Genomic DNA, 24,092 nt, shown 5'->3' with positions numbered 1-24,092 from the left:
CGTAAAGCTACGTCATCCCACTATTGGATCAATTGCGCATGCGCCAAAGCTCTTATACCCATTATTATGTCGGGTGCGCGTTCCCGATCAGCGCATGCGCATAGTAGTTTTGTCTGTCTCAGCTTCTAATGTCGTCTGTTGAAACTGCAGCTTCGCAACATACAAGCAGAGCAAAGCGGCTGCTCTGATTCTCAAATAGCATAGTACTGAATGAATACATTAAAGCTATTCATTCATTACTATGTTTCCTCTCTGTGGACGCATGCGCGTTGAAAAGAAGGATGATTAAAAAATCGCATGCGCATTGCGGTTTCCATTATCGTGACCGCACATTTCTCCTACATATAGAGCGGGTGGGACCGCTCTATACGTAAAGGCAGAAAAATATAGGAAGTGGACTAGGGGTGGAGTAAGGCTAATGACGGTAAGGAAAATATATATATAAAAAAAATATAGAATCACTAATATAAAAAAAATAAAAAACATAGCGATCACAATATACTATTAGTATATAATACATCTGTGTTTTGCTGAGAATAGAAATTTACTTTCACTTTAATATGGAAACAAAACCGGTCCTTTACCTTTAAATGCTGTAAGGAAAAAAAAACTATTTAAATGAAAAGTTTGTATAATAAAACAGCTTATAACTTTACAAAACCTGACTTGTCCTCCTCCCCAACGTTTAGGGTTGCCACCTCAGCCATTTTTTCGTAGACACTTATGAGTTATGCATGCTACAGGGTAAGCAGGGAGGAACATGTATTGTGCCTCTGGACATCACATGAATAAGTGCTGATGAACAACACAATACATGTTACTCCCTGAACCCCCTACAGCGTGTGTAACTACTCATAAGTTTCCAGGAAAACATGGCAGAGGAGGCAACCCTACCACCGTTCCATTATAAAAGCAGAGTGGCTACAGCCAACCTGTAGCACTAACTTCTATAGAGAGAGCAGATCTTTCTCTCCCTCTACTCAAGAATGTACCAACTGGACTTATATTGACCTGTATAGGTGGTATTTTAGGCCTTAGGAATTAAAACAACTCATTGCATGTTATCATGTGTTTCTATCAGGGGCATATCATGGCCTAGGCCAGGGGTCAGCAACATTGGCTCTCCAGATGTTTTAGAACTACATTTCCCATGATGCTTAGGCAGCTTAAAGGGACACTGAACCCACATTTTTTATTTTGTGATTCAGATAGAGCATGCAATTTTGAGCAACTTTCTAATTTACTCCTATTATCAAATTTTCTTCATTCTCTTGGTATCTTTTATTTGTAAGTTTAGATGCCGGCCCATTTTTGGTGAACAATCTGGGTTGTTCTTGCTGATTGGTGGATAAATTCATCCACCAATAAAAAAGTGTTGTCCAGAGGTCTGAACCAAAAAAAAAAAGCTTAGCTGCCTTTTTCAAATAAAGATAGCAAGAGAACAAAGAAAAATTGATAATAGGAGTAAATTAGAAAGTTGCTTTAAATTGCATGCTCTATCTGAATCATGAAAGAAAAAATTTGGGTTCAGTGTCCCTTTAAGAATCTTGGGAAATGTAGTTCTAAAACAACTGGAGAGCCAAGGTTGCTGACCCCTGGCCTAGGCCTATAAGGCCCGTGTCTAGGGAGGCAGATTTAGGAAGGATGGGGAGAAGCATTTTTTTCAAACTTCCATGGGCCATCTGCATTTATTTATTAACACTGGGCATGTTATAAATCTGTACCTGCAAGGGCTTCTATAGGGAGAAGGAGTAGGAGGGCAGAGTAGACAGAGACGATGGCTAAAATAGCTGTCACTTCAGCTTTTGATGTCTTCTGGAGAGCTATATCATGTTAAGCTGCCCACTTCTCTCCATTATATATAAAATATGCTTATGCAGGGCAAGGATCAGGTCTGCCTCCTGCTGTTACAACCTTCTGTGTTTCCTGTGTGCTGAGTAAAGCCTGACATACGTTTCAAGCAATCCCCCTTTTTTTTTTTAAATAACCCCTTGGCTTCAAAAGGGGAAAGTATATTCAGGCTTTTTACCTATATGTTTGTATTTTGTTATGTTGCTTTAAGACTAATTGTATTTATATTTCTAATAGGTGAGCCCATGGGGTTGTACTTAAAGGGACAGTCTAGTATAAATTAAACTTTCATTATTCAGATAGGACTTTTAATTTTAAGCAACTTTCCAATTTACTTGTATCATCAAATTTGCTTTTTTCTCTTCGTATTCTTAGTTTAAACTAAACATAGGTAGGCTCATATGCTAATTTCTAAGCCTTTGAGGGCTGCCTCTTATCACATGCTTTTTAAATCTCTTTTCAACACTAAGAGACAGAAAGTACATGTGGGCTATATAGATAACACTGTGTTCAGGCACAGAAAGTTATTTAAGATCTAGCACAATACAATGCTATATTTAAGACAATAGATAATAAACAGTCACAGTCATGTGATCAGGGGGCTGGAAGAAGGTTCCTAGATACAAGGTAATCACAAAGGTAAAAAGTACATTAATATAACTGTGTTGGTTATGCAAAACTGGGGAATGGGTAATAAAGGGATTATCTAACAATTCTATGATAGACTGTCCCTTTAAAAAATATATACTTTATGGAAAAAGTGGAAAAAATAAATCTAGTATATAAATTGTTAGGACTCTTAGAGCAAAATGTTACACTGTGTGAAGTAGTTATCTTTCTGCAGATGTACTAGTTGTTGGACACAGCAACTGTAAAAGTAAATCTTATAAACTACATAACCTACTGGTTTTCAAAGCTGTCCTCAGACCTTCCTAACAGGTCAGATTTTCAGGATTACCATGAATGAGAGCAGGTAAAATAACCATGGTTACTAATCAGCTGATTATTTCACCTGTGCTCTAGTTCAGATATCCACAAAATGTGACCTGTTAGAGAGGTCTGAGGACAGGTTTTAAAACCAGTGTTCTAAACCAAGTGTTTTACAAGCCCTGGTGTACATTTACTTTTGAAATTAAATGGAAAAAAAACAACAACCCAAAACTTCATGTTACACCCTGACCAAAAATATTATGGCTAAAAGATGCTTAAAAACTGGGGGCAGCAGAGTTTTGAGTGCCAGGGCAGCTCAAAACCTAAATACGCCTATGGTTTTGATTTGAAACACAAGAAATAAATCTGATACTTACCAACACTCTTGCATTTGTGATCATTAAAGGGTCACTAAAGTCAAAATTAAACTTTCATGATTCAGATAGAGCATACAGTTTTAAGAAACTTTTTAATTTATTCCCATTATCAAATTGGGAACAGTCTTTTTATATGCACAGTTTCTGATGCACCAGCTACTACTGAGCATGTGTAAGAGTTCCCAATGTATACATTTGTGAGTCTGTGATTGGCTCATGGCTGTCTCATAATACTGGGTGTCGGCAAGTTGAAGTACATTTTGAAATTTGTCAGAAAAAAAAACGATTACTTTTAAAATTCGGAGTATCGTCTATTGCATTGTCTTTTTATTATGGACTTGTTTATGCCAAGGGTGTCATTTGTCAAACTCATTTGAGTCACGGGCCATTTTCCATACAAGTGCAACTCACGTGGGCTGCACAGTACCTACATATCTTGCTATTGCTAAACACAGCAGTGGTGTTTGCTATAATTGTATACATTTCAAAAGATTGTGTTTTGTAATGGGTAATTAACTTACTCTGGCTTGATTAAACACGCTCTAATGCTTTTAAGAAGGTGACACACACACTCCATCTGTGCTATTTTTTTCTCTAGCAGTCCTGTTCCGAGCGCGCTCACAGTTTAGCATACGCATGCGCATAGTATAACATTTTCTCTGCTGTCAGCATAGCGACCCACTGTTACATACACCTGTTGGAAATAATATAAAATAAATACATATAAAATATATATCAAATATTAAGTATGTGATTTTAGTTAAAAGGAAAATTATTGAAAGGAATGGGCAAAAATGATGTGTGAAATCAGTGCTGCCATAGTAATGTACACATATAAAGAAGTGCTGAATGTGCCAAATAAATTATTATGCACATATCTGTGTTTGCCTTTTTCTTTCTTTCTTTAATAACAATTGGCAAAATTACAAGTTATGTGCTAAACCGCGTGCGTAAATAACGCACAAAAATTAGCTGTATCGCACTCTCCATAGCGCTGCCATTACAAGTTACTGAGAAATCTTCTTTTGTTGTGCAGTATGGTGCGTTAAAATCCATACCGCACAAAACCCAAGGCCTGACTTGACGTGCTTGTGCACATTTTCTCCCATAGACATAAATGGTTGAGAAAAAAAACTAAAGTAATGCAATCCCCATTGATGTCTATGGGGAATAGAAAGTTATGCAGAAACCTTACACCCTAACATAAACCCCTAGTCTAAATACCCCTAATCCGCCGACACTAAATAAAGTTATTAACCCCTAAACCGCCAACCACGCATTGCTAGCACCTAAATAAACCTATAAACCCCTAAACCACCGGCCCCCACATCGCTACTACTATAATAAAACTATTAACCCCATAACCGCTGCCCCTGCATCGCTAACACCTTAATACATTTATTAACCCCTAAACCGCCGCCCCCACATTGCTACTAATAAAATAAACCTATTAATCCCTAAACCTCCATCCACCACAACGCAATAAACCTAATTAAACTATTAACCCCTAAACCGCCATCCCCCCACAACGCAAATAACTAATTTAATCACTAAGCCCCCAAACCTAACTCCCCATAAATTAAACATAATTATATAAAATAAAAAATACTAAGTAAAAATTAAAATAAAAAATACTAACATTACTTAAAAAAAAACTAAGATTAAACTAAAAACACCCCCTAATCTAACACTAAGCTACCAATAGCCCTTTAAAGGGCCTTTTGTAGGGCATTGCCGTAAATTAAACAGCTCTTTTACCTCAAAAATACAAATTAACCCCTAACAGTAAACCCCCCAACCCACCAAACCCCCCAAAATATAAAAAACTAACACTAAAAAAAGCCTAAGCTACCCATTGTCCCTAAAGGGACATTTGTATGGGCATTGCCCTTAAAAGGGCAATCAGATCTTTTGCAGGCCATTAAAATAAAAAAATCCCTAATCTAAAAAAAAAAAACACCCCAAAAAATAAAAATAAGTACTCACCTTTCCTGAAGTCCGGCGGTGAAGGTCTTCTTCCAGGCGGCGACATCTTCATCCAGCGCCGGGACCTCTTCTATCTTCATCCAGGGAGAAGGCGGCCGCGGAACAGGACCGGCGGCCATGGAGCAATCCAGCGTGAAGGTTCCTCTTCATGCGATCGTCGACGCACACTGAAGCTTGAATGCAAGGTACCATTTTATACTCGGGGTACCTTGCATTCCTATTGGCTAAAAAATTCAAATCAGCGAATAGGATGAGAGCTACTGAAATCCTATTGGCTGTGAGCCTTCGCCCTGGATGAAGATAGAAGAGGTCCCCGCACTGAATGAAGATGCGCCGCCTGGAAAAAGACCTTCACCGCCGGACTTCAGGAAAGTTGTATTTGCTAAATTATACATAACACCCTCTGCATTCAGCTCAAATTAATTTTGCATTTTATTTTCAATATCTGTAAATGTGTGTGGAACTGGAACAAATTTACAGATAAAAATATCTGCGACATATTAATTTAACCTTTTATTTTTCACTCTTTTGCCGTCATGTTCAGTTTTTTTAGGAATGTTTTTTTTATCAAATACATGTAAGAAACATCAAAGTCATGAGGATGAGTACATTTTATATTTTCTTTTCCAGTAATATTTTAAGGAACACTGAACCCATTTTTTTCTATCATGATTCAGATAGAGCATGCAATTTTAAGCAACTTTCTAATTTACTTCTATTATCATTTTTTCTTCATTCTCTTGCTATCGTTATTTGAAAAAGCAGGAATGCAAGCTTACGAGCCGGCCCATCTTTGGTTCAGAACCTGGGTAGCTCTTGCTGATTGGTGGCTAAATGCAACCATCAATTAGCAAGCGCTACCCAGGGTGCAGAACCAAAAATGGGCCAGCAACTGAGCTTACATTCCTGCTTTTTCAAATAAAGATACCAAGAGAACGAAGAAACATTGATAATGGGAGTAAATTAGAAAGTTGCTTAAAATGTCATGCTCTATCTTAACCACAAAAGAAAAAAATTGGGTTCAGTATCCCTTTAAGGCTTTTTTTAAATAAAGGGTGATGTCACCTCATCCACATCTCTCATGTATGCTTATAATCTGACTACACTTCAGGTTAACACCGAAAGGTTTGAGATGGAAACTCATGGAATAAACCACACAGAAGGCGGGTGGCCGAAAGATATAAACCCTCAGGAAATGGAACAGACGATCCGATATCGAAAGAAAGTAGAGAAGGATGAGAACTATGTCAATACCATCCTGCAGCTGGGGAGTGTAAGTACCATATTTGAATCACCCTGAATCTCGCATCCATATACTGTACACACAGGAATGGTATCGAAAACACAATATATGTTTTTTAATCACAAATAATTGAGTCGCTAACAAAGGTGACAACAAACCTAAATCTCATGTATAGTCTATGGTTCTGTTGAAGGATCTGATCTTCTGCCACCTATTCTTGTTTTAAACTTTTAACTTCCTCCTTTAACTCTCTCATTCTCCTGGCTAAAACACTGGACATTTAAACAGTTCTATACAAAGTCACCTGTGAAGTTTAATGGTGTCACAGTAATTAATGTGGGAACTTACCCCCCCCCAGAACTGCCACTATATTAGAGATCAGAAATCTTTATTTGTTGGAAGATAATTGGAGGTGTTACGTTTTTTTTTGATTAGGATCTAAGAAGACACCAAAGTTTAACAGAGCAAAAAAAAAAAATATAAGAGACAAAAACAGAGTTACAGCTAAGCTTTAGCACATGTTCTTTTGTATTGTAAACCTCTGCATGTTTGTCTTTTCCTTACAAGGTAATGGAGCACTGCATCAAGCAGAACAATGCCGTTGATATCTATGAAGAGTATTTTGAGGAAGAAGAGGAACTTGCAGGAACCGATGAGGCTCCCTCAGCAAAGACCATTAATGTCTTTAGGTAGCATTAGGTTATAATGAACTGTTTAATCTACCAGACCTTTGCAAATATATATTTACAAATGTTATACCACTTTTTTACCGATGTTATTTAAGAATGTTTAAAGGGACATAATACTCATATGCTAAGTCACTTGAAACTTATGCAGTATAACTGTAAAAAGCTGACAGGAAAATATCACCTTAGCATCTCTATGTAAAAAAGGAAGATATTTTACCTCACAATCTCCTCAGCTCAGCAGAGTAAGTTCTGTGTAAAAAGTTATACTTCACCTGCTCCCAGCTGCAGGTAAAAAAAAATAAAAAAAAATGAAGAAATAAACAGCAGCCAATCAGCATCAGCAGTGCTGAGGTCATGAACTCTTTTACTGTGATCTCATGAGATGTGACTTAACTCTCATGAGATTTCATTGTAAACTTCCCTAATCTGAATAGGGAAATAATATGAGAGTGCACGAGGCTCATCCTTTCATCTGTCCCAGGACAGACATACTAATATGCTGCTTAGAAATCCTTTACAATGGGATGTGGCTACTGAGGAACTTTTGAGGTAAAATATCTTTCTTTTTTACATAGAGATGTTCAGGTGATATTTTCTAGTCGGCTTTTTACAGCTATGCTGCAGCACTTTCAAGTGTTTAAACATTTGGGTATTATGGCCCTTTAAAGTAGAAATGGATTTAAATATCTACATACTGTGATATGAAAGGCAACACAGTACATTAACTTTTCAATGCTAACAAAGTTTTATAAATGCAGTTTGGTTATATGACGGTTCTTTCTCTACAGAGATCCTAATGAAATCAAGCGCACAGCCACACACCTATCATGGCATCCAGATGGCAGCAAGAAGCTCGCTGTAGCTTACTCATCCTTGGAGTTTCAGAGAGCATCCAAAGATATGAGTTTTGACTCATATATCTGGGATATTGGTGAGAGACAAAATAATACGATTAGCTTTAGGTTTGGGTATTTTTCACATTACCTGAATTTCTAAATATCTCTGGGTGGAGTCACATCTTTACATCAGAAACATAGAAACTTTTAAATGTCCTTTGAAAATAAATTACAACCATTTAGGGCCAGTTTATGAGTGGAGTGCTAATGTTTGCACACAAGCAATATGGGGTTTATCACGGGGGTTTGCGCTTGTCTGGTTTACCGCTGGTATTTCGAGTTGAAAGTAAATGCGATTGCTTGAGGTCAATCACAATTTACACTAGAATGATTACCGCAACATCAGAGCTCTGGTTAACTGTTTTGTGAAACAAAAAAGTTGAACAAAACACATCACAAATACATTAAAAAGTATAGTTACACTCATAATAACACTATCTAATAAAAATGATTAAAAGAAATATTGCTCAAAAAGTTATAAGGGCTCAAAGATATGAGATCTCAGGTGTTAGAAAAAAAAGGCAGACAAAAGGCTTTAACCCTTTCCCGCCCTCAGGACATTCTATGCCGTCCTAACCGCACTGGGCTTTAACGCCCTTAGGACGACATAGAACTTCCTACCCTTTTGGCTGTACTTAAGCCAAAGACGCTTCCTGAATGGGATCGCTGGCTGGAGGGCGTGCCTAGAGTCATAGGCACTCCCCCCAGACACAATCCAATTATTAAAATCACGCAATTGCATGAACGATCGCGTCATTTCACTTTTTAACTTATTTGTTTACATCGATGTAGGCAAATAAGTCCGGGTGGGAAGTGGTTGAAATAGACATACATACATATACATGTCTAAAGATTTGTATGTATGTATGTGTGTGTGTGTGTATATATATATATATATATATATATATATATATATATATATATATATATGCCTATATATGTGTACATATGTATTTATATGTGTATATACTGTATGTATTTACATATATATATATATATATATATATATATATATACACACACACATATAAACACATGAAGTGCATTGGAGCCCATTGCAGTTAAGTAGATGAAAACATGAAAAACATATTTATGCAATATTCATATTTAATAAAGGTTTTAACTATGTATTTACTTTAAATATTGACGCAGAATATGTTCTAAGTATTTATAAATAGATATTCCTATATATATCTGTATATATCTATACTTATGTATAATCATGTATATACAGTATATATTGGTATAATTATATATTACACCAAAAGAACCCATCAGCTATATGTAGAAATATGTATTTATGAATAAATAGAACATATTCTGCTATGTAACGAACATTGGAATGTGAAATATTCATATTTTCATGTTGGGTTAGCACACGTGAGAAAATGCGATCAGGTTTGCGCTAGAGTGGGGTGTTAGTTTTTCCGCTCAATTTTTCTCTCTATTAACTTCTATGGGGTATACGTGAATGCGCACATGATATTCGGCTTAACTTGTCGGGTTAGCGCTCAAACGAAAACAGTTTACTTTCAAATCGTAATATGAGTTCAACCCTATGATCGCTAAAAGCTTACTTCTAGCGCAAATAACGCTTGAGTAGGAGCGTTAATTAGCGCTCCATTTGCAATCTGGCCCTTGATTGGTTTTCCTTTGCTTAGAACAGAGCTTTTGTCGTTTTTTTTGTCAAAATACCACCATGATGGCAATATTGTAGCTGCAGTGTTGCCTTTATCACTGCATCAGTAAGCAGTAAATCTCATTATCCCCTTGGATACTGTGAGGGCTGAAACCAAGGGGTTAGTTGTAACCCCAATCACTAAAACCTCACTTTACATCAAGATTATGGACTGTGACATTCATGCAGTGGGATGTCCTAGCTGGTGGGATCTCTATATAGTCTCCATGTTTTATTTTGCCTTCATCTCTCTCCCCTTTTAATAAATACACAGCGCAGATTAAATTATAGTCACTGCTGTAATGTCAGCTCATCACTGCTCTTTCCCTGGAGTGCTGAGGTTCTCTGCTGGGCATAAACTGTTAGTGATGAAAAAGCCTATGCACAGAACTTTAGACAGAAACGGGAAATAAAATGTAAGTGCAAAATGTGGTTACATTAAAATTAAAGTGCAAGTATTTATTTAAATATACTGTCTGCATTATATAGTGCCTGCATTATTTTTAAATAGTGTCACAAACTGCTACATCACTGAGCTCGATCTTTGGATCACCACCAATTTTAAAATAGCAGAAGTGTATATATAGCAGAAGTGTATATATTATAATAGTAAAAAATATTTTCAAACCTTGTAAAGATGTATGCTTGGGAGAATGCCACAAACTATTTAAGAATAATTCCCCCTTATTTTTATTTTAAATGTATGCATAGTAAAAAAAATAGAATATCTATCGTATCTATGTATGCCCGCTATCCTACAAACTAAATATGCTTACACTTTACAATCCCTCTTAAAAATGATTAATTTATCTCATTAGCAGATATAAATGAGATCAAGCAATCACTTGTTAGAATGTTGCAGCATAAGGGTTCTGGGTTATACAGCATTTACTCTAATATGTCCTTGTGTAGTACCCACAGTTTTCAAATTTAAATTATCAGAAATGTGGGGAAAATAAATAAAGTGTAATTAAAAAAAAAAAAAAATTACTACATATAATAAACATTTTATGAGATTGGTGGCACTCTGTGTTGTCCGGAACCTTGAAAATCACTTTACATGACATTTTTTAGTTTTTTTTACTAAATCAGATGTATAGACTATTTTTTTTTTGTACATCATCGCTGGCTAACGTTTATTGTGCACAGTTTGCTAGACTATTACAGAGATGTATCATAATTTTATCATAATGCAGAGGTGATTAGTCTTTGGCACCACAGAAACAAATTAGCACCCTGCTGCACCTTACTATAGTAATCCAAATTGAAATATTTGCAGAGAAAGAGCTGTGAAACAGTAAATGCCAAAATAGTGCAAATTGATTAAATAATTCAAGCAAATTGTTACAGATGGTTGTGCCAGCTTCATCGCCTCCTGACATTCTTGAGTTTGCAGTTAATAAAGTTGTCATCATATTAATTTACCCCAAGACTGACATTAATAATTGCACACACTTTTAGCATCTTTTTGTCTATGCAGTCTTCAGATTCTACATTATTACTTTCAAGCTGGCATTAGTGGTACCCCCTGTGACACTGCCACCACAAACATCATATGAAGTGTGCACTGTTTATACAGGTATTAAAAAGTATAGCCTGCTGTTCATGCACTTTAAAGGTAACCAAATTAGTTTTTTTTGATGATGGAACAGCTTTAAAACAGGGCTAGATTGCAAGTGGACTGCAATCAATAACCCACAATGTGGCATCACAACTGAATGGTTAAATTTTCTAACTAAAGCATATTAAAACGGACAAAACTTTTTTTAGTGTGCCCTATACTTTTAAAGTATACAGTGGGGAACGCTATTAGCTTGCAAATTTAACTCATATTACAAGTGGAGAGTAAAGTGTGGTACGCAAGTACAATACAAATTACTGCTGTAACCCATTATTATAAATAGGATAGCACAAAAATACTCAAAGAATTTCTCTACTTGCGCACCGTCTAATTAGGGCACCCTTGGCTTAGCACTCTAGAATTTTACGGTGCACCCACATAGATATCTGTGTAAGGGATTTAGTGCTTAGTTCTATCCGACCTGCAGATGTTAGGGTGCCCTTGGCTGTCACTTGCACAATAAAAAATAACTTTGACCACTTGCAATCTAGGTCATAGTCAAACTACTTCCATAAAATAATGTTAAACAAAACAAAATGATGTTATTCCCACATATACCTATATATACCTATTTCTAAAAAAAAAGGTATCATCTTCTCAAGTACCAATACTAGGGGGAAGCACATTTCAAAGATAGAGGTGATTAATTAGTATCTGCTGAAATAAACAAATAAATTCTCCTAGCACACAGTTGGTAGCAGCCATAGGGTAGAATTGTGGCCTTAAATCATATAATCGAATGTGGAATTGATATCGATAGAAAGAGAAATCCTGTCTGCAAATTTGCTTTTAAAACCAAACTTAGTGACAGTGACATCAAAATCAAACTCTAAAAGGTCTATAATCCATATGAAAAATGTTTACTGTAAAGTGCCTTTAAGATGGAGTGGAGTGTTTTGGGGTGAGTTGCACATGTATAGCCTAACAAGCATTTATTGTCTTCCAGAAAACCCAAACAAACCAGAACTAACATTGAAGCCGGTCTCTCCCCTAGTCAGCTTAGAATACAACCCTAAGGATTCACATATTTTGGTTGGCGGGTGCTACAATGGGCAGATCAGTAAGTAGTGGTTCTCTGGGTATATTGTTTTAGTCTGATGAAGGGGTGCATGACCCCAAAATTTTACAAGGTTTTATAATTAATTATTGTATTGCTCTCAAAAATAGTCTGGATAGTATTGATAGTTTCCTTATCTTGTATCATTGCACAATTTTTTATGCTTCCTGGGAACCAAGATTTTTCTTTTGTGAGAGTTATTTTACATATAGTATATATATTTATAATTTTTTTTAACCAGGTTACTTAGGGTATTGTGCTAGTAGCTCCTTCTCCTAACTTATTTGTTACATTTGTGTTCTCACTATCCATAAGTAAAGTATTGTTGCAGTGACAATAAGGGAAATTTTATATAGAAAGTTCTGTAGCTCACTTGGGTGTGTTTATTCTGTTTGTCAGTAAGGTCCGATTCTCTAAAGCTTTCCGATCTGGCAAGATTATCTTACAAGTCTCTTCAGTACTGTGAGAGCTATTTTAAAAGTATGTACAATATAGCCCCCCAAAAATGTGCACTTAGTATTTGTATATAATATTGCATTAATAGATGCATATATGACATTTGGTATCCTACAGTATTAACAAGTCGCCAAGTATATATATTGTAGGATTCAGTTATCTTTTCACAAACAGTTCTTGAAACACAAGATAAGCTGCTATTAATGTGCTATAAGGTATAGGAAACTAGATCCCAATGCAAATTAAACTGCACAAGCAAAATTGAACCAAGAGAACAAATAAATTGTAGGGCTCCGTCACCTTAAAGCAGTTTAAAATTGTGTTTATGTTTTTTATTTGTATTATGTGTTGTCCAGAAAGCTTCCATTCTACAATAACATCTTTACTTTGCTGAATGTTTCCTGCAGGATGAGCTTTTTTATAGTTAAGGTGATTCTTCATAAGCGTATGCTGTTTTATATAGCCTTAACAAAGATACAGTATCCTGCACAATTGGCTAAATACAGTTGGACCTCATGCTTCTTTTCAGCATATTGGGACACTCGTAAAGGAGGACAACCTGTGGAGATGTCAGTTATTGAACATAGTCACCGCGATCCTGTCTACAAGGTTATCTGGCTCCAGTCAAAAACCGGCACAGAATGTTTCTCTGCTTCCACAGATGGCCAGGTGACCTGCTGCTGTCACAAGTAGCGCAGTGCAATCTGTCTACTTATTACAAGAATTCCAGATACAGTGTATGGATTATAAACTCAACTATACAATTTAAAGGGACATTAAACTATGTGAAATTAAGTGTAGTAATACATTTTCACTATTTAATTTGCCCACTTTTTGTATACTCTAACAATTGTGAGGGGGAGTTTCCATTGGCCTCATGGAAGCTTGCGTGTATCCTGTAGAATTCAGAACTCTAAACCTGCTACATGTTGCACAGTAATTGATTGATTAGTGCTGTAGATGATTTATGTCTTCCTCTAATTGGCTACAACAAACACAATATCCCTATTTTCCAAACAACCAAATTTTACTATCAGAATTTAAAGTGCCCTAAAACATGTTGAGATCTGTGCATATCCTAAAAGGGCTAATTAAGTAAATTAGTTTGCATTAAAAAATTGTTTAAAAATTGCTGGCAAGTATTTTAAAATAAAGTATTTTTAAATATTTTTCAAAAATAAGCAAAATTACTTACATAGCCATGCTGTCTGGAGTAGTCTGAACCCCCCCCCCCTTATCAGTGTTTAACATCAGAAACACTGGCATTGTATTTTAACTGAGTTCACAGCGGCTTATTTACTTCTAGGCATGCTCCAGTAGATAATGAGTGTTCACTTCTGCATTCTACCAAATCCAATGGTAGATATAGATACAGCCATAGAAGGAATTGTGTGGGGGGGAGTTAGAGCTGTACGATTGAGAAACAAAATAAAGGGTTAATGGTGAGGCACTGCAGTATAAATTTGCAGGTAAAGTAATTAAAGTACATATTATTATATTTCTCTTGTTAAGTGTATCCAGTCCACGGATCATCCATTACTTATGGGATATTAACTCCTCCCCAACAGGAAGTGCAAGAGGATTCACCCAGCAGAGCTGCTATATAGCTCCTCCCCTAACTGCCATTACCAGTCATTCTCTTGCACCCAACGACTAGATAGGATGTGTGAGAGGACTATGGTGATTATATTTAGTTTTATACCTTCAATCAAAAGTTTGTTATTTTATAATAGCACCGGAGTGTGTTATTCCTTCTCTGGTAGAATTTGAAGAAGAATCTACCTGAGTTTTTACTATGATTTTAACCGGCGTAGTTAAGATCATATTGCTGTTTCTCGGCCATCTGAGGAGAGGTAAACTTCAGATCAGGGGACAGCGGGCAGATTAATCTGCAAAGAGGTATGTAGCAGCTTATTATTTTCTGACAATGGAATTGATGAGAAAATTCTGCCATACCGATATAATGTAAACTCAGCCTTAAATGCAGTAGCAGCAACTGGTATCAGGCTGTCATGTATGTATATTTTACACTTCAGTATTCTGGGGAATGGCACTTCACTGGAATTATACTGTGTGCATAAGACTTTAGCCTAATTTGCAGGGACTGGCAACAGGCTCTTTAATAACACTTAATTTATGTTAAACGTTTTTTGCTGGCATGTAAAATCGTTTCATTTTCTGAGGTACTGGGTGAATAAAATGTTTTGGGCATTATTTTTTCCACTTGGCAGTTGTTTTATTTAATTTATGACAGTTTACTGATCTCTCTCACTGTTGTGTGTGAGGGGGAGGTCAAAAAATTCAGTCAGAAGCTCATTGTATTTCCTGCATGATCCGGTTCATCTCTACAGAACTCAGGGGTCTTCAAAACTTGTTTTGAGGGAGGTAATCATTCACAGCAGAGCTGTGAGATTGTAGTTGACTGTGATAAAAAACGTTTATTTCTGTAACTTTTTTTTCTGCTATCAGGGTTAGTTATCCTTCGCTAATGGGAACAAGCCTTTGCTAAAATTGTGTTTTTTACAAAGATTTGATGCTATAACCTTTCAGTTTATTAACTTTCAACTGTCATAACTCTTTCTGTGCTTCTTATAGGCACAGTACGTTTTCATATTATAGTAAATTACTTGAAAAGTATTTCCAAGTTGCTAGTTTATTTGCTAGTGTGTTAAACATGTCTGATTCAGAGGAAGACATCTGTGCTATATGTGCTAATGCCAAAGTGGAGCCCAATAGAAATTTATGTACTAACTGTATTGATGCTACTTTAAATAAAAGTCAATCTGTACAAATTGAACACATTTCACCAAACAACGAGGGGAGAGTTATGCCGACTAACTCGCCTCACGTGTCAGTACCTGCATCTCCCGCTCGGGGGGTGCGTGATATTGTGGCGCTGAGTACATCTGGGCGGCCATTACAAATCACATTACAGGATATGGCTACTGTTATGACTGAAGTTTTGGCTAAATTACCAGAACTAAGAGGCAAGCGTGATCACTCTGGGGTGAGAACAGAGTGCGCTGATAATGTTAGGGCCATGTCAGATACTGCGTCACAACTTGCAGAACATGAGGACGGAGAGCTTCATTCTGCGGCTGACGGTTCTGATCCAAACAGATTGGATTCAGATATTTCAAATTTTAAATTTAAGCTGGAAAACCTCCGTGTATTACTAGGGGAGGTGTTAGCGGCTCTGAATGATTGTAACATAGTTGCAATACCAGAAAAAATGTGTAGGTTGGATAAATATTTTGCGGTACCGTCGAGTACTGACGTTTTTCCTATACCTAAGAGACTTACTGAAATTGTTACTAAGGAGTGGGATAGACTCGGTGTGCCGTTCTCACCACCTCCGATATTTAGAAAGATGTTTCCAATAGACACCACCACACGGGACTTATGGCAAACGATCCCTAAGGTGGAGGGAGCAGTTTCTACTTTAGCTAAGCGTACCACTATCCCGGTGGAGGATAGCTGTGCCTTTTCAGATCCAATGGATAAAAAGTTAGAGGGTTACCTTAAGAAAATGTTTGTTCAACAAGGTTTTATATTGCAACCCCTTGCATGCATTGCGCCTGTCACGGCTGCAGCAGCATTTTGGTTTGAGTCTCTGGAAGGGACACTTGAATCAGCTCCATTAGATGAGATTACACACAGGCTTAAAGCTCTTAAGTTAGCTAACTCATTTATTTCAGATGCCGTAGTACATTTAACTAAGCTTACGGCTAAGAATTCCGGATTCGCCATTCAGGCGCGCAGAGCACTGTGGCTAAAATCCTGGTCAGCTGACGTTACTTCTAAGTCTAAATTTCTTAATATACCTTTCAAAGGGCAGACCTTATTCGGGCCCGGATTGAAAGAAATTATCGCTGACATTACAGGAGGTAAAGGCCATGCCCTGCCTCAAGACAGAGCCAAACCTAAGGCTAGACAATCTAATTTTTGTTCCTTTCGGAATTTCAAAGCAGGAGCAGCATCAACTTCCTCTGCTCCAAAACAAGAAGGATCTGTTGCTCGCTACAGACAAGGCTGGAGACCTAACCAGTCCTGGAACAAGGGCAAGCAGGCAAGGAAACCTGCTGGTGCCCCTAAAACAGCATGAATTGAGGGCCCCCGATCCGGGAACGGATCTAGTGGGGGGCAGACTTTCTCTCTTCGCCCAGGCTTGGGCAAGAGATGTCCAGGATCCCTGGGCGCTAGAGATAATATCTCAGGGATACCTTCTGGACTTCAAATACTCTCCCCCAAGAGAGAGATTTCATCTGTCAAGGTTGTCAACAAACCAAATAAAGAAAGAGGCGTTTCTACGCTGCGTACAAGAGCTTTTATTAATGGGAGTAATCCATCCAGTTCCACGGTCGGAACAGGGACAAGGGTTTTACTCAAATCTGTTTGTGGTTCCCAAAAAAGAGGGAACTTTCAGGCCAATCCTGGATTTAAAGATCCTAAACAAATTCCTAAGAGTTCCATCGTTCAAAATGGAGACTATTCGGACAATTTTACCCATGATCCAAAAGGGTCAGTACATGACCACAGTGGATTTAAAGGATGCTTACCTTCACATATCGATTCACAAAGATCATTACCGGTATCTAAGGTTTGCCTTTCTAGACAGGCATTACCAGTTTGTAGCTCTTCCATTCGGATTGGCTACGGCTCCGAGAATCTTCACAAAGGTTCTGGGTGCTCTTCTGGCGGTACTAAGACCGCGAGGAATTGCAGTAGCTCCGTACCTAGACGACATTCTGATACAAGCTTCAAGCTTTCAAACTGCCAAGTCTCATACAGAGTTAGTACTGGCATTTCTAAGGTCGCATGGATGGAAGGTGAACGAAAAGAAGAGTTCTCTCTTTCCACTCACAAGAGTTCCCTTCTTGGGGACTCTTATAGATTCTGTAGAAATGAAGATTTACCTGACAGAAGACAGGTTAACAAAGCTTCAAAATGCATGCCGTGTCCTTCATTCCATTCAACACCCGTCAGTAGCTCAATGCATGGAGGTGATCGGCTTAATGGTAGCAGCAATGGACATAGTACCCTTTGCACGCCTACATCTCAGACCGCTGCAATTGTGCATGCTAAGTCAGTGGAATGGGGATTACTCAGACTTGTCCCCTACTCTGAATCTGGATCAAGAGACCAGAAATTCTCTTCTATGGTGGCTTTCTCGGCCACATCTGTCCAGGGGGATGCCATTCAGCAGGCCGGACTGGACAATTGTAACAACAGACGCCAGCCTACTAGGTTGGGGCGCTGTCTGGAATTCTCTGAAGGCTCAGGGACAATGGAATCAGGAGGAGAGTCTCCTACCAATAAACATTCTGGAATTGAGAGCAGTTCTCAATGCCCTTCTGGCTTGGCCCCAGTTGACAACTCGGGGGTTCATCAGGTTTCAGTCGGACAACATCACGACTGTAGCTTACATCAACCATCAGGGAGGGACAAGAAGCTCCCTAGCAATGATGGAAGTATCAAAGATAATCGCTGGGCAGAGTCTCACTCTTGCCACCTGTCAGCAATCCACATCCCGGGAGTGGAGAACTGGGAGGCGGATTTCTTAAGTCGTCAGACTTTTCATCCGGGGGAGTGGGAACTTCATCCGGAGGTCTTTGCCCAAATACTTCGACGTTGGGGCAAACCAGAGATAGATCTCATGGCGTCTCGACAGAACGCCAAGCTTCCTCGTTACGGGTCCAGATCCAGGGATCCGGGAGCGGTTCTGATAGATGCTTTGACAGCACCTTGGACCTTCGGGATGGCTTATGTGTTTCCACCCTTCCCGATGCTTCCTCGATTGATTGCCAGAATCAAACAGGAGAGAGCATCAGTGATTCTAATAGCGCCTGCATGGCCACGCAGGACTTGGTATGCAGATCTAGTGGACATGTCATCCTGTCCACCTTGGTCGCTACCTCTGAAACAGGACCTTCTGATCCAGGGTCCCTTCAAACATCAAAATCTAATTTCTCTGAAGCTGACTGCTTGGAAATTGAACGCTTGATTTTATCAAAACGTGGTTTTTCTGAGTCAGTTATTGATACCTTAATACAGGCTAGGAAGCCTGTTACCAGAAAGATTTACCATAAGATATGGCGCAAATACTTATATTGGTGCGAATCCAAGAGTTACTCATGGAGTAAGGTTAGGATTCCGAGGATATTGTCTTTTCTACAAGAAGGTTTAGAAAAGGGTTTATCCGCTAGTTCCTTAAAGGGACAGATTTCAGCTCTGTCCATTCTTTTACACAAACGTCTGTCAGAAGTTCCGGACGTTCAAGCTTTTTGTCAGGCTTTAGCTAGGATCAAGCCTGTGTTTAAAACTGTTGCTCCACCATGGAGTTTGAACTTAGTTCTTAATGTTTTACAGGGGGTTCCGTTTGAACCCCTTCATTCCATTGATATCAAGTTGTTATCTTGGAAAGTTCTGTTTTTAATGGCGATTTCCTCGGCTCGAAGAGTCTCTGAGTTATCTGCCTTACATTGTGATTCTCCTTATCTGATTTTTCATTCAGACAAGGTAGTTCTGCGTACTAAACCTGGGTTCCTACCTAAGGTGGTCACTAACAGGAATATCAATCAAGAGATTGTGGTTCCATCTTTGTGTCCTAATCCTTCTTCGAAAAAGGAACGTCTGCTACACAATCTAGATGTAGTCCGTGCCCTGAAATTTTATCTACAGGCAACTAAGGATTTTCGACAAACGTCTTCCCTGTTTGTCGTTTATTCTGGTCAGAGGAGAGGTCAAAAAGCTTCGGCTACCTCTCTCTCCTTTTGGCTTCGTAGCATAATACGGTTAGCCTATGAGACTGCTGGACAGCAGCCTCCTGAAAGAATTACAGCACATTCTACTAGAGCTGTGACTTCCACTTGGGCCTTTAAGAATGAGGCTTCTGTTGAACAGATTTGCAAGGCTGCAACTTGGTCTTCTCTTCATACTTTTTCCAAATTTTACAAATTTGACACTTTTGCTTCTTCGGAGGCTGTTTTTGGGAGAAAGGTTCTTCAGGCAGTGGTTCCTTCCGTATAAAGAGCCTGCCTGTCCCTCCCGTCATCCGTGTACTTTAGCTTTGGTATTGGTATCCCATAAGTAATGGATGATCCGTGGACTGGATACACTTAACAAGAGAAAACATAATTTATGCTTACCTGATAAATTTATTTCTCTTGTAGTGTATCCAGTCCACGGCCCGCCCTGTCACTTTAAGGCAGGTAATTTTTCCATTAAACTACAGTCACCACTGCACCCTATGGTTTTCCTTTCTCTGCATGTTTTCGGTCGAATGACTGGTAATGGCAGTTAGGGGAGGAGCTATATAGCAGCTCTGCTGGGTGAATCCTCTTGCACTTCCTGTTGGGGAGGAGTTAATATCCCATAAGTAATGGATGATCCGTGGACTGGATACACTACAAGAGAAATAAATTTATCAGGTAAGCATAAATTATGTTTTTGTCTCTATCCCAACTTGTTTTATGTCCCTTTAAGTTTTAAAATGTTAGGGAAAATATAACTTGCAGTGCAGTGTTACATTACTATTTGTAAATAACGAAAAAAAATACTTTAATGTCTCATTAAGCAAAAATAAAGACTGTGATACAGTTACATTGTAAACGCAATTCCACATAATTATTAATCTAAGAAAGTTCCAAAGCTAGCAGTCAGTAGTATAGAACAGTGTAGGTATCCTGACGTTCAAAGTATTCACACAATCCAGTGGTGAAATCAGATACAGCATGAGATACCAAAGAAATGAAGACTGACTAATGCAGACCAGTAGTGTATATATTTTTTTATTCTTTATTGTGATAATCACTCAACAGGTGATGTGGTGGGACATCCGGAAAATGAGCGAACCCACAGAGAGGTTAATCCTAGACATCACCAAGAAAGAAAACTTGGACATTGCTTTGGGAGCAATCTCTCTGGAATATGAGCCCACCTTGGTAAGTGGGTCATATTTACTGGGTGCTTTACACCTAGCAGTGACTCTCGGGCAGGGATTTCTGCATGAATGTTATACAAAGTGCTGCATAATGTGGTGTATTAAATAAATGATAATAATAATTGGTGCTTAATGAGTTTCATGTGTTTGTAAACCAGTTATTATTAACAGTTTTTACCTTCACAGTAGTTTGGTTATTGCAATATTATATTTGCCTGTGTAAAGCAAGTCAGGGATTTTAATGTCTAAGTGTGTGACTTTTTATATTACTCTCTATTCTTCCACAGCCAACCAAGTTTATGGTGGGGACAGAGCAAGGCATGGTAATATCTTGCAACCGCAAGGCCAAAACGCAGGCAGAAAAAATTGTGTGTACATACAGCGGGCACCATGGTCCCATCTACTCTGTGCAGAGGAATCCGTTTTTCCCCAAAAACTTCTTAACAGTTGGAGATTGGACATCCAGAATCTGGTCAGAGGACTCCAGGGAATCATCCATTATGTGGACTAAGTAAGCCCTTTATATTAATAATTGCTTTGCAGAATGAAGCACACACAGATGTGTGGAATGTCCTCATGTTGCCAATAGGAATTGTCAGTCAGGTGTTTTTCATCAGCAGTAGGCTGCAATAAGAGCATTGATGGATCTCTGCACTGTGAATTGGCCTCACTTAGACTGTACAAAGAGGAACATAAACCTAATATGGACATTTCTGCAGCTAGAGCAGCGATGGCCAACCAGCATTATTATAGGAACTCAAAGTCCTTAAGGGGACAATAAAGGCTGAGACAAAGAAATCCGCTATACACTACGCTAACCCCCGATATGCAATAAGTCCGCTAAATGGGGTTTTAAATATTTAACTAACCTATTTCACTTACCAGATAACCGATCCAGTGTTGCTCTTCTACTGCTGAGTCACCAGGTGTTGCAGCTCATCAATTACACTGCGCACTCCTGCTTTACAGGTTAAGTAGAAGCTGCATGTGTGGAAGTGACAGTCAATACAGTGTAATATAAATGGTGATTTCAAAAGACAAATACATTGTGATTCACTGTTTATAGTACACTGTATTTACTGCCATCTCTACGCATGCATGTAGCCTCTTGTTAGCAACAGCCTGTCTATGATAGTTCTATGGCCCCAGCAATATGTCTTGTAATAGGCCGAAACACCCAGTAACTTAACAGCAGAAAAAAAGAGCAACATCGCATGAAAAAGGTAAGTAAAATAATGTCTTTAAAAAGAGTATTAATTTACTTTTGTGATATCAACCAAAGTGCAGATTGGGGTGTAAATTTTGTGCAGGGGGTTTATTTATTTAATCATTTACTGTCCCTTTAATTACCACATAATATTTTTAACCATTATTGGTCCACATCTATTATCTACCAGGTAGAAAAGGGGAGTAGAGAAGTTTGGTTAGTTATTGCTACCATTTTGGTAGTACTATCAGTAGAGATAATTGCAAGAGCCCTATAACAAAAACATGAAACACAAATTATGGGGCCTATCACAATCTCGGGTTTTGAATATTGTCTGATATCATCATGGATTTCAAGTAATCATAATACAAAATTGCTTCTGCAGATAAATACAATGGCCATTTCACAGTTTTAGATTTGACTTTCACAGTTTTAGATTTTACTTGTGTTTCAGTTGATCCCTTTCTACAGTGTGTAAAGATATTAATAAGGGACATGCTGTGTTCCAAAACCATAGCAATATGTGTTTAGGACAATTTAAAGAGACAAGAAACCCAATTTTTTTCTTTCGTGATTAAGAAAGAGCATGCAAATTTAAACAACTTTCTAATTTACTTCTATTATCTAATGTGCTTCATTCTCTTGATATCCCTTGCTGAATATCATATCTAGATAGGCTCAGTAACTGCTGATTGGGGGTTGCACATAGATGCCTTCTGTGATTGGCTCACCCATGTGCATTGCTATTTTTTCAACACAGGATATCCAAAGAATGAAGCAAATTATATAATAGAAGTAAATTGGAATGTTGTTTAAAATTGTATTCTCTACCAGATTCATGAAAGAAAAATGTTGGGTTTAATGTCCCTTTAAGGCATTTCAATGTGGGCACTGTGAGTATAGTGGGCATGTGTGTTTGATGGTTTATCTATGATGAAAATAGTGTACAAGTGGTTATTATACATTTTTTAATTGTGATTGATTATTGCTGTGGAATTTGTTGGCGCTGTACAAATAAATAATAATAATAATAATTTATGACCAGGAAGCGTTTCTATAATTTCATTAATTCTGGTCTAGAATGAAGAAGATCCATGTGGGAAATTAATATCTATCAAAAGAAAGTAGCTACAACTCCTCTCAACAATAGTGGGATTTAAAAAATATCTAACATAGTTCCTCATTAAAGCTCAAAGATTTGCACTTTTGAAACAATGTAGCTTCTTCAGTCTCGTCACTGTTTACTTCTCACTGATACGTTACGACGTTAACACTTTGATGCAGGCACAATACATTTTGGGCTTTGTTTTAAAAAAACCCATAGATCTAGAATGAGAGCAAGAATAAAATATCATTCAGGATGACATGATAGCCTAGAGGAAACACATTTAAAAAAATTAAAGTACTGTAACTTTGCAATTCAGAAATTTGAATATTAACTAAACACAAGCCTTTTAATAATGTGTTTGCTAAACGTGTTCTAGATGTTGCAGTTGTGACTTTTGGTTTGTGTGTCCCTAGTGTTTTTTGGTTCATGTGCAAGATGTGTTTGGCCTATTAATACAATTACTTATATTAATTGCAGAAATGCCCAATAGGGATGCATATAAAAGAGAATTGAAGAGCGCCTCAATGAATTTAGCTGATTGGTTAAGCCAATATGGCCTGACGGCTAATTTCTGTGTATTTTGCCCATGTTCCTTTTTAAAAACATCTTGGGACTTCATCACTTCATTTTAGCTGTTGAATTTGATAAGTGATATATGGGCCCGCATAAGTATCATGATTTTGGATTGTGATCGTTTTAAACAAGACTGTTCCATACCAGGTTATATGCGGCCATTTTTCAACAATTTGATAAGTTAACAATGCCAAGAAACAATAGTAAATGTATGAATATGGTTGCATCAACATTGAAAAATGTGCTTATCACCTGCTGTTTTCATGTCGATAATTATAAAAATTACAGATTATGATCCGCCCTAATATTGGAAATCTAGGAAAAAGTTAGATAAAAGAAATCTGGAAAATTAAACTTGATATTACAATTTGTACCGTTATTTTTAAAGTTTAAATAAATATTGTTTCAAAACAATTTTATGCAATTGGATTTGGTTTGATTTATAGCTGGATTATGTTAACTGTTGGGTGAATGCAAT

At 37.7% G+C, this 24,092-nt stretch overlaps 1 protein-coding gene across 1 annotated transcript in view; it reads left to right on the top strand.

Annotated features, from left to right (window-relative positions):
• DNAI2 (dynein axonemal intermediate chain 2) overlaps positions 1-24,092 on the top strand; it is a 59,729-nt gene that overhangs the window by 1,712 nt on the left and 33,925 nt on the right. The window contains exons 3-9 of the mRNA XM_053696331.1: positions 6,256-6,417; positions 6,955-7,076; positions 7,865-8,007; positions 12,218-12,331; positions 13,314-13,453; positions 20,605-20,727; positions 21,014-21,237. Of these exons, the coding sequence (XP_053552306.1) occupies positions 6,256-6,417; positions 6,955-7,076; positions 7,865-8,007; positions 12,218-12,331; positions 13,314-13,453; positions 20,605-20,727; positions 21,014-21,237 (1,028 nt within the window). The remainder of the gene's footprint in view (positions 1-6,255; positions 6,418-6,954; positions 7,077-7,864; positions 8,008-12,217; positions 12,332-13,313; positions 13,454-20,604; positions 20,728-21,013; positions 21,238-24,092) is intronic.

This window comes from Bombina bombina, chromosome 1, assembly GCF_027579735.1.
Source record: "Bombina bombina isolate aBomBom1 chromosome 1, aBomBom1.pri, whole genome shotgun sequence".
Taxonomy (NCBI): Eukaryota; Metazoa; Chordata; class Amphibia; order Anura; family Bombinatoridae; genus Bombina; species Bombina bombina.
The sequence above is the reverse complement of the archived record's forward strand: the minus strand, read 5'-3'. Positions and strand labels throughout refer to the sequence as shown.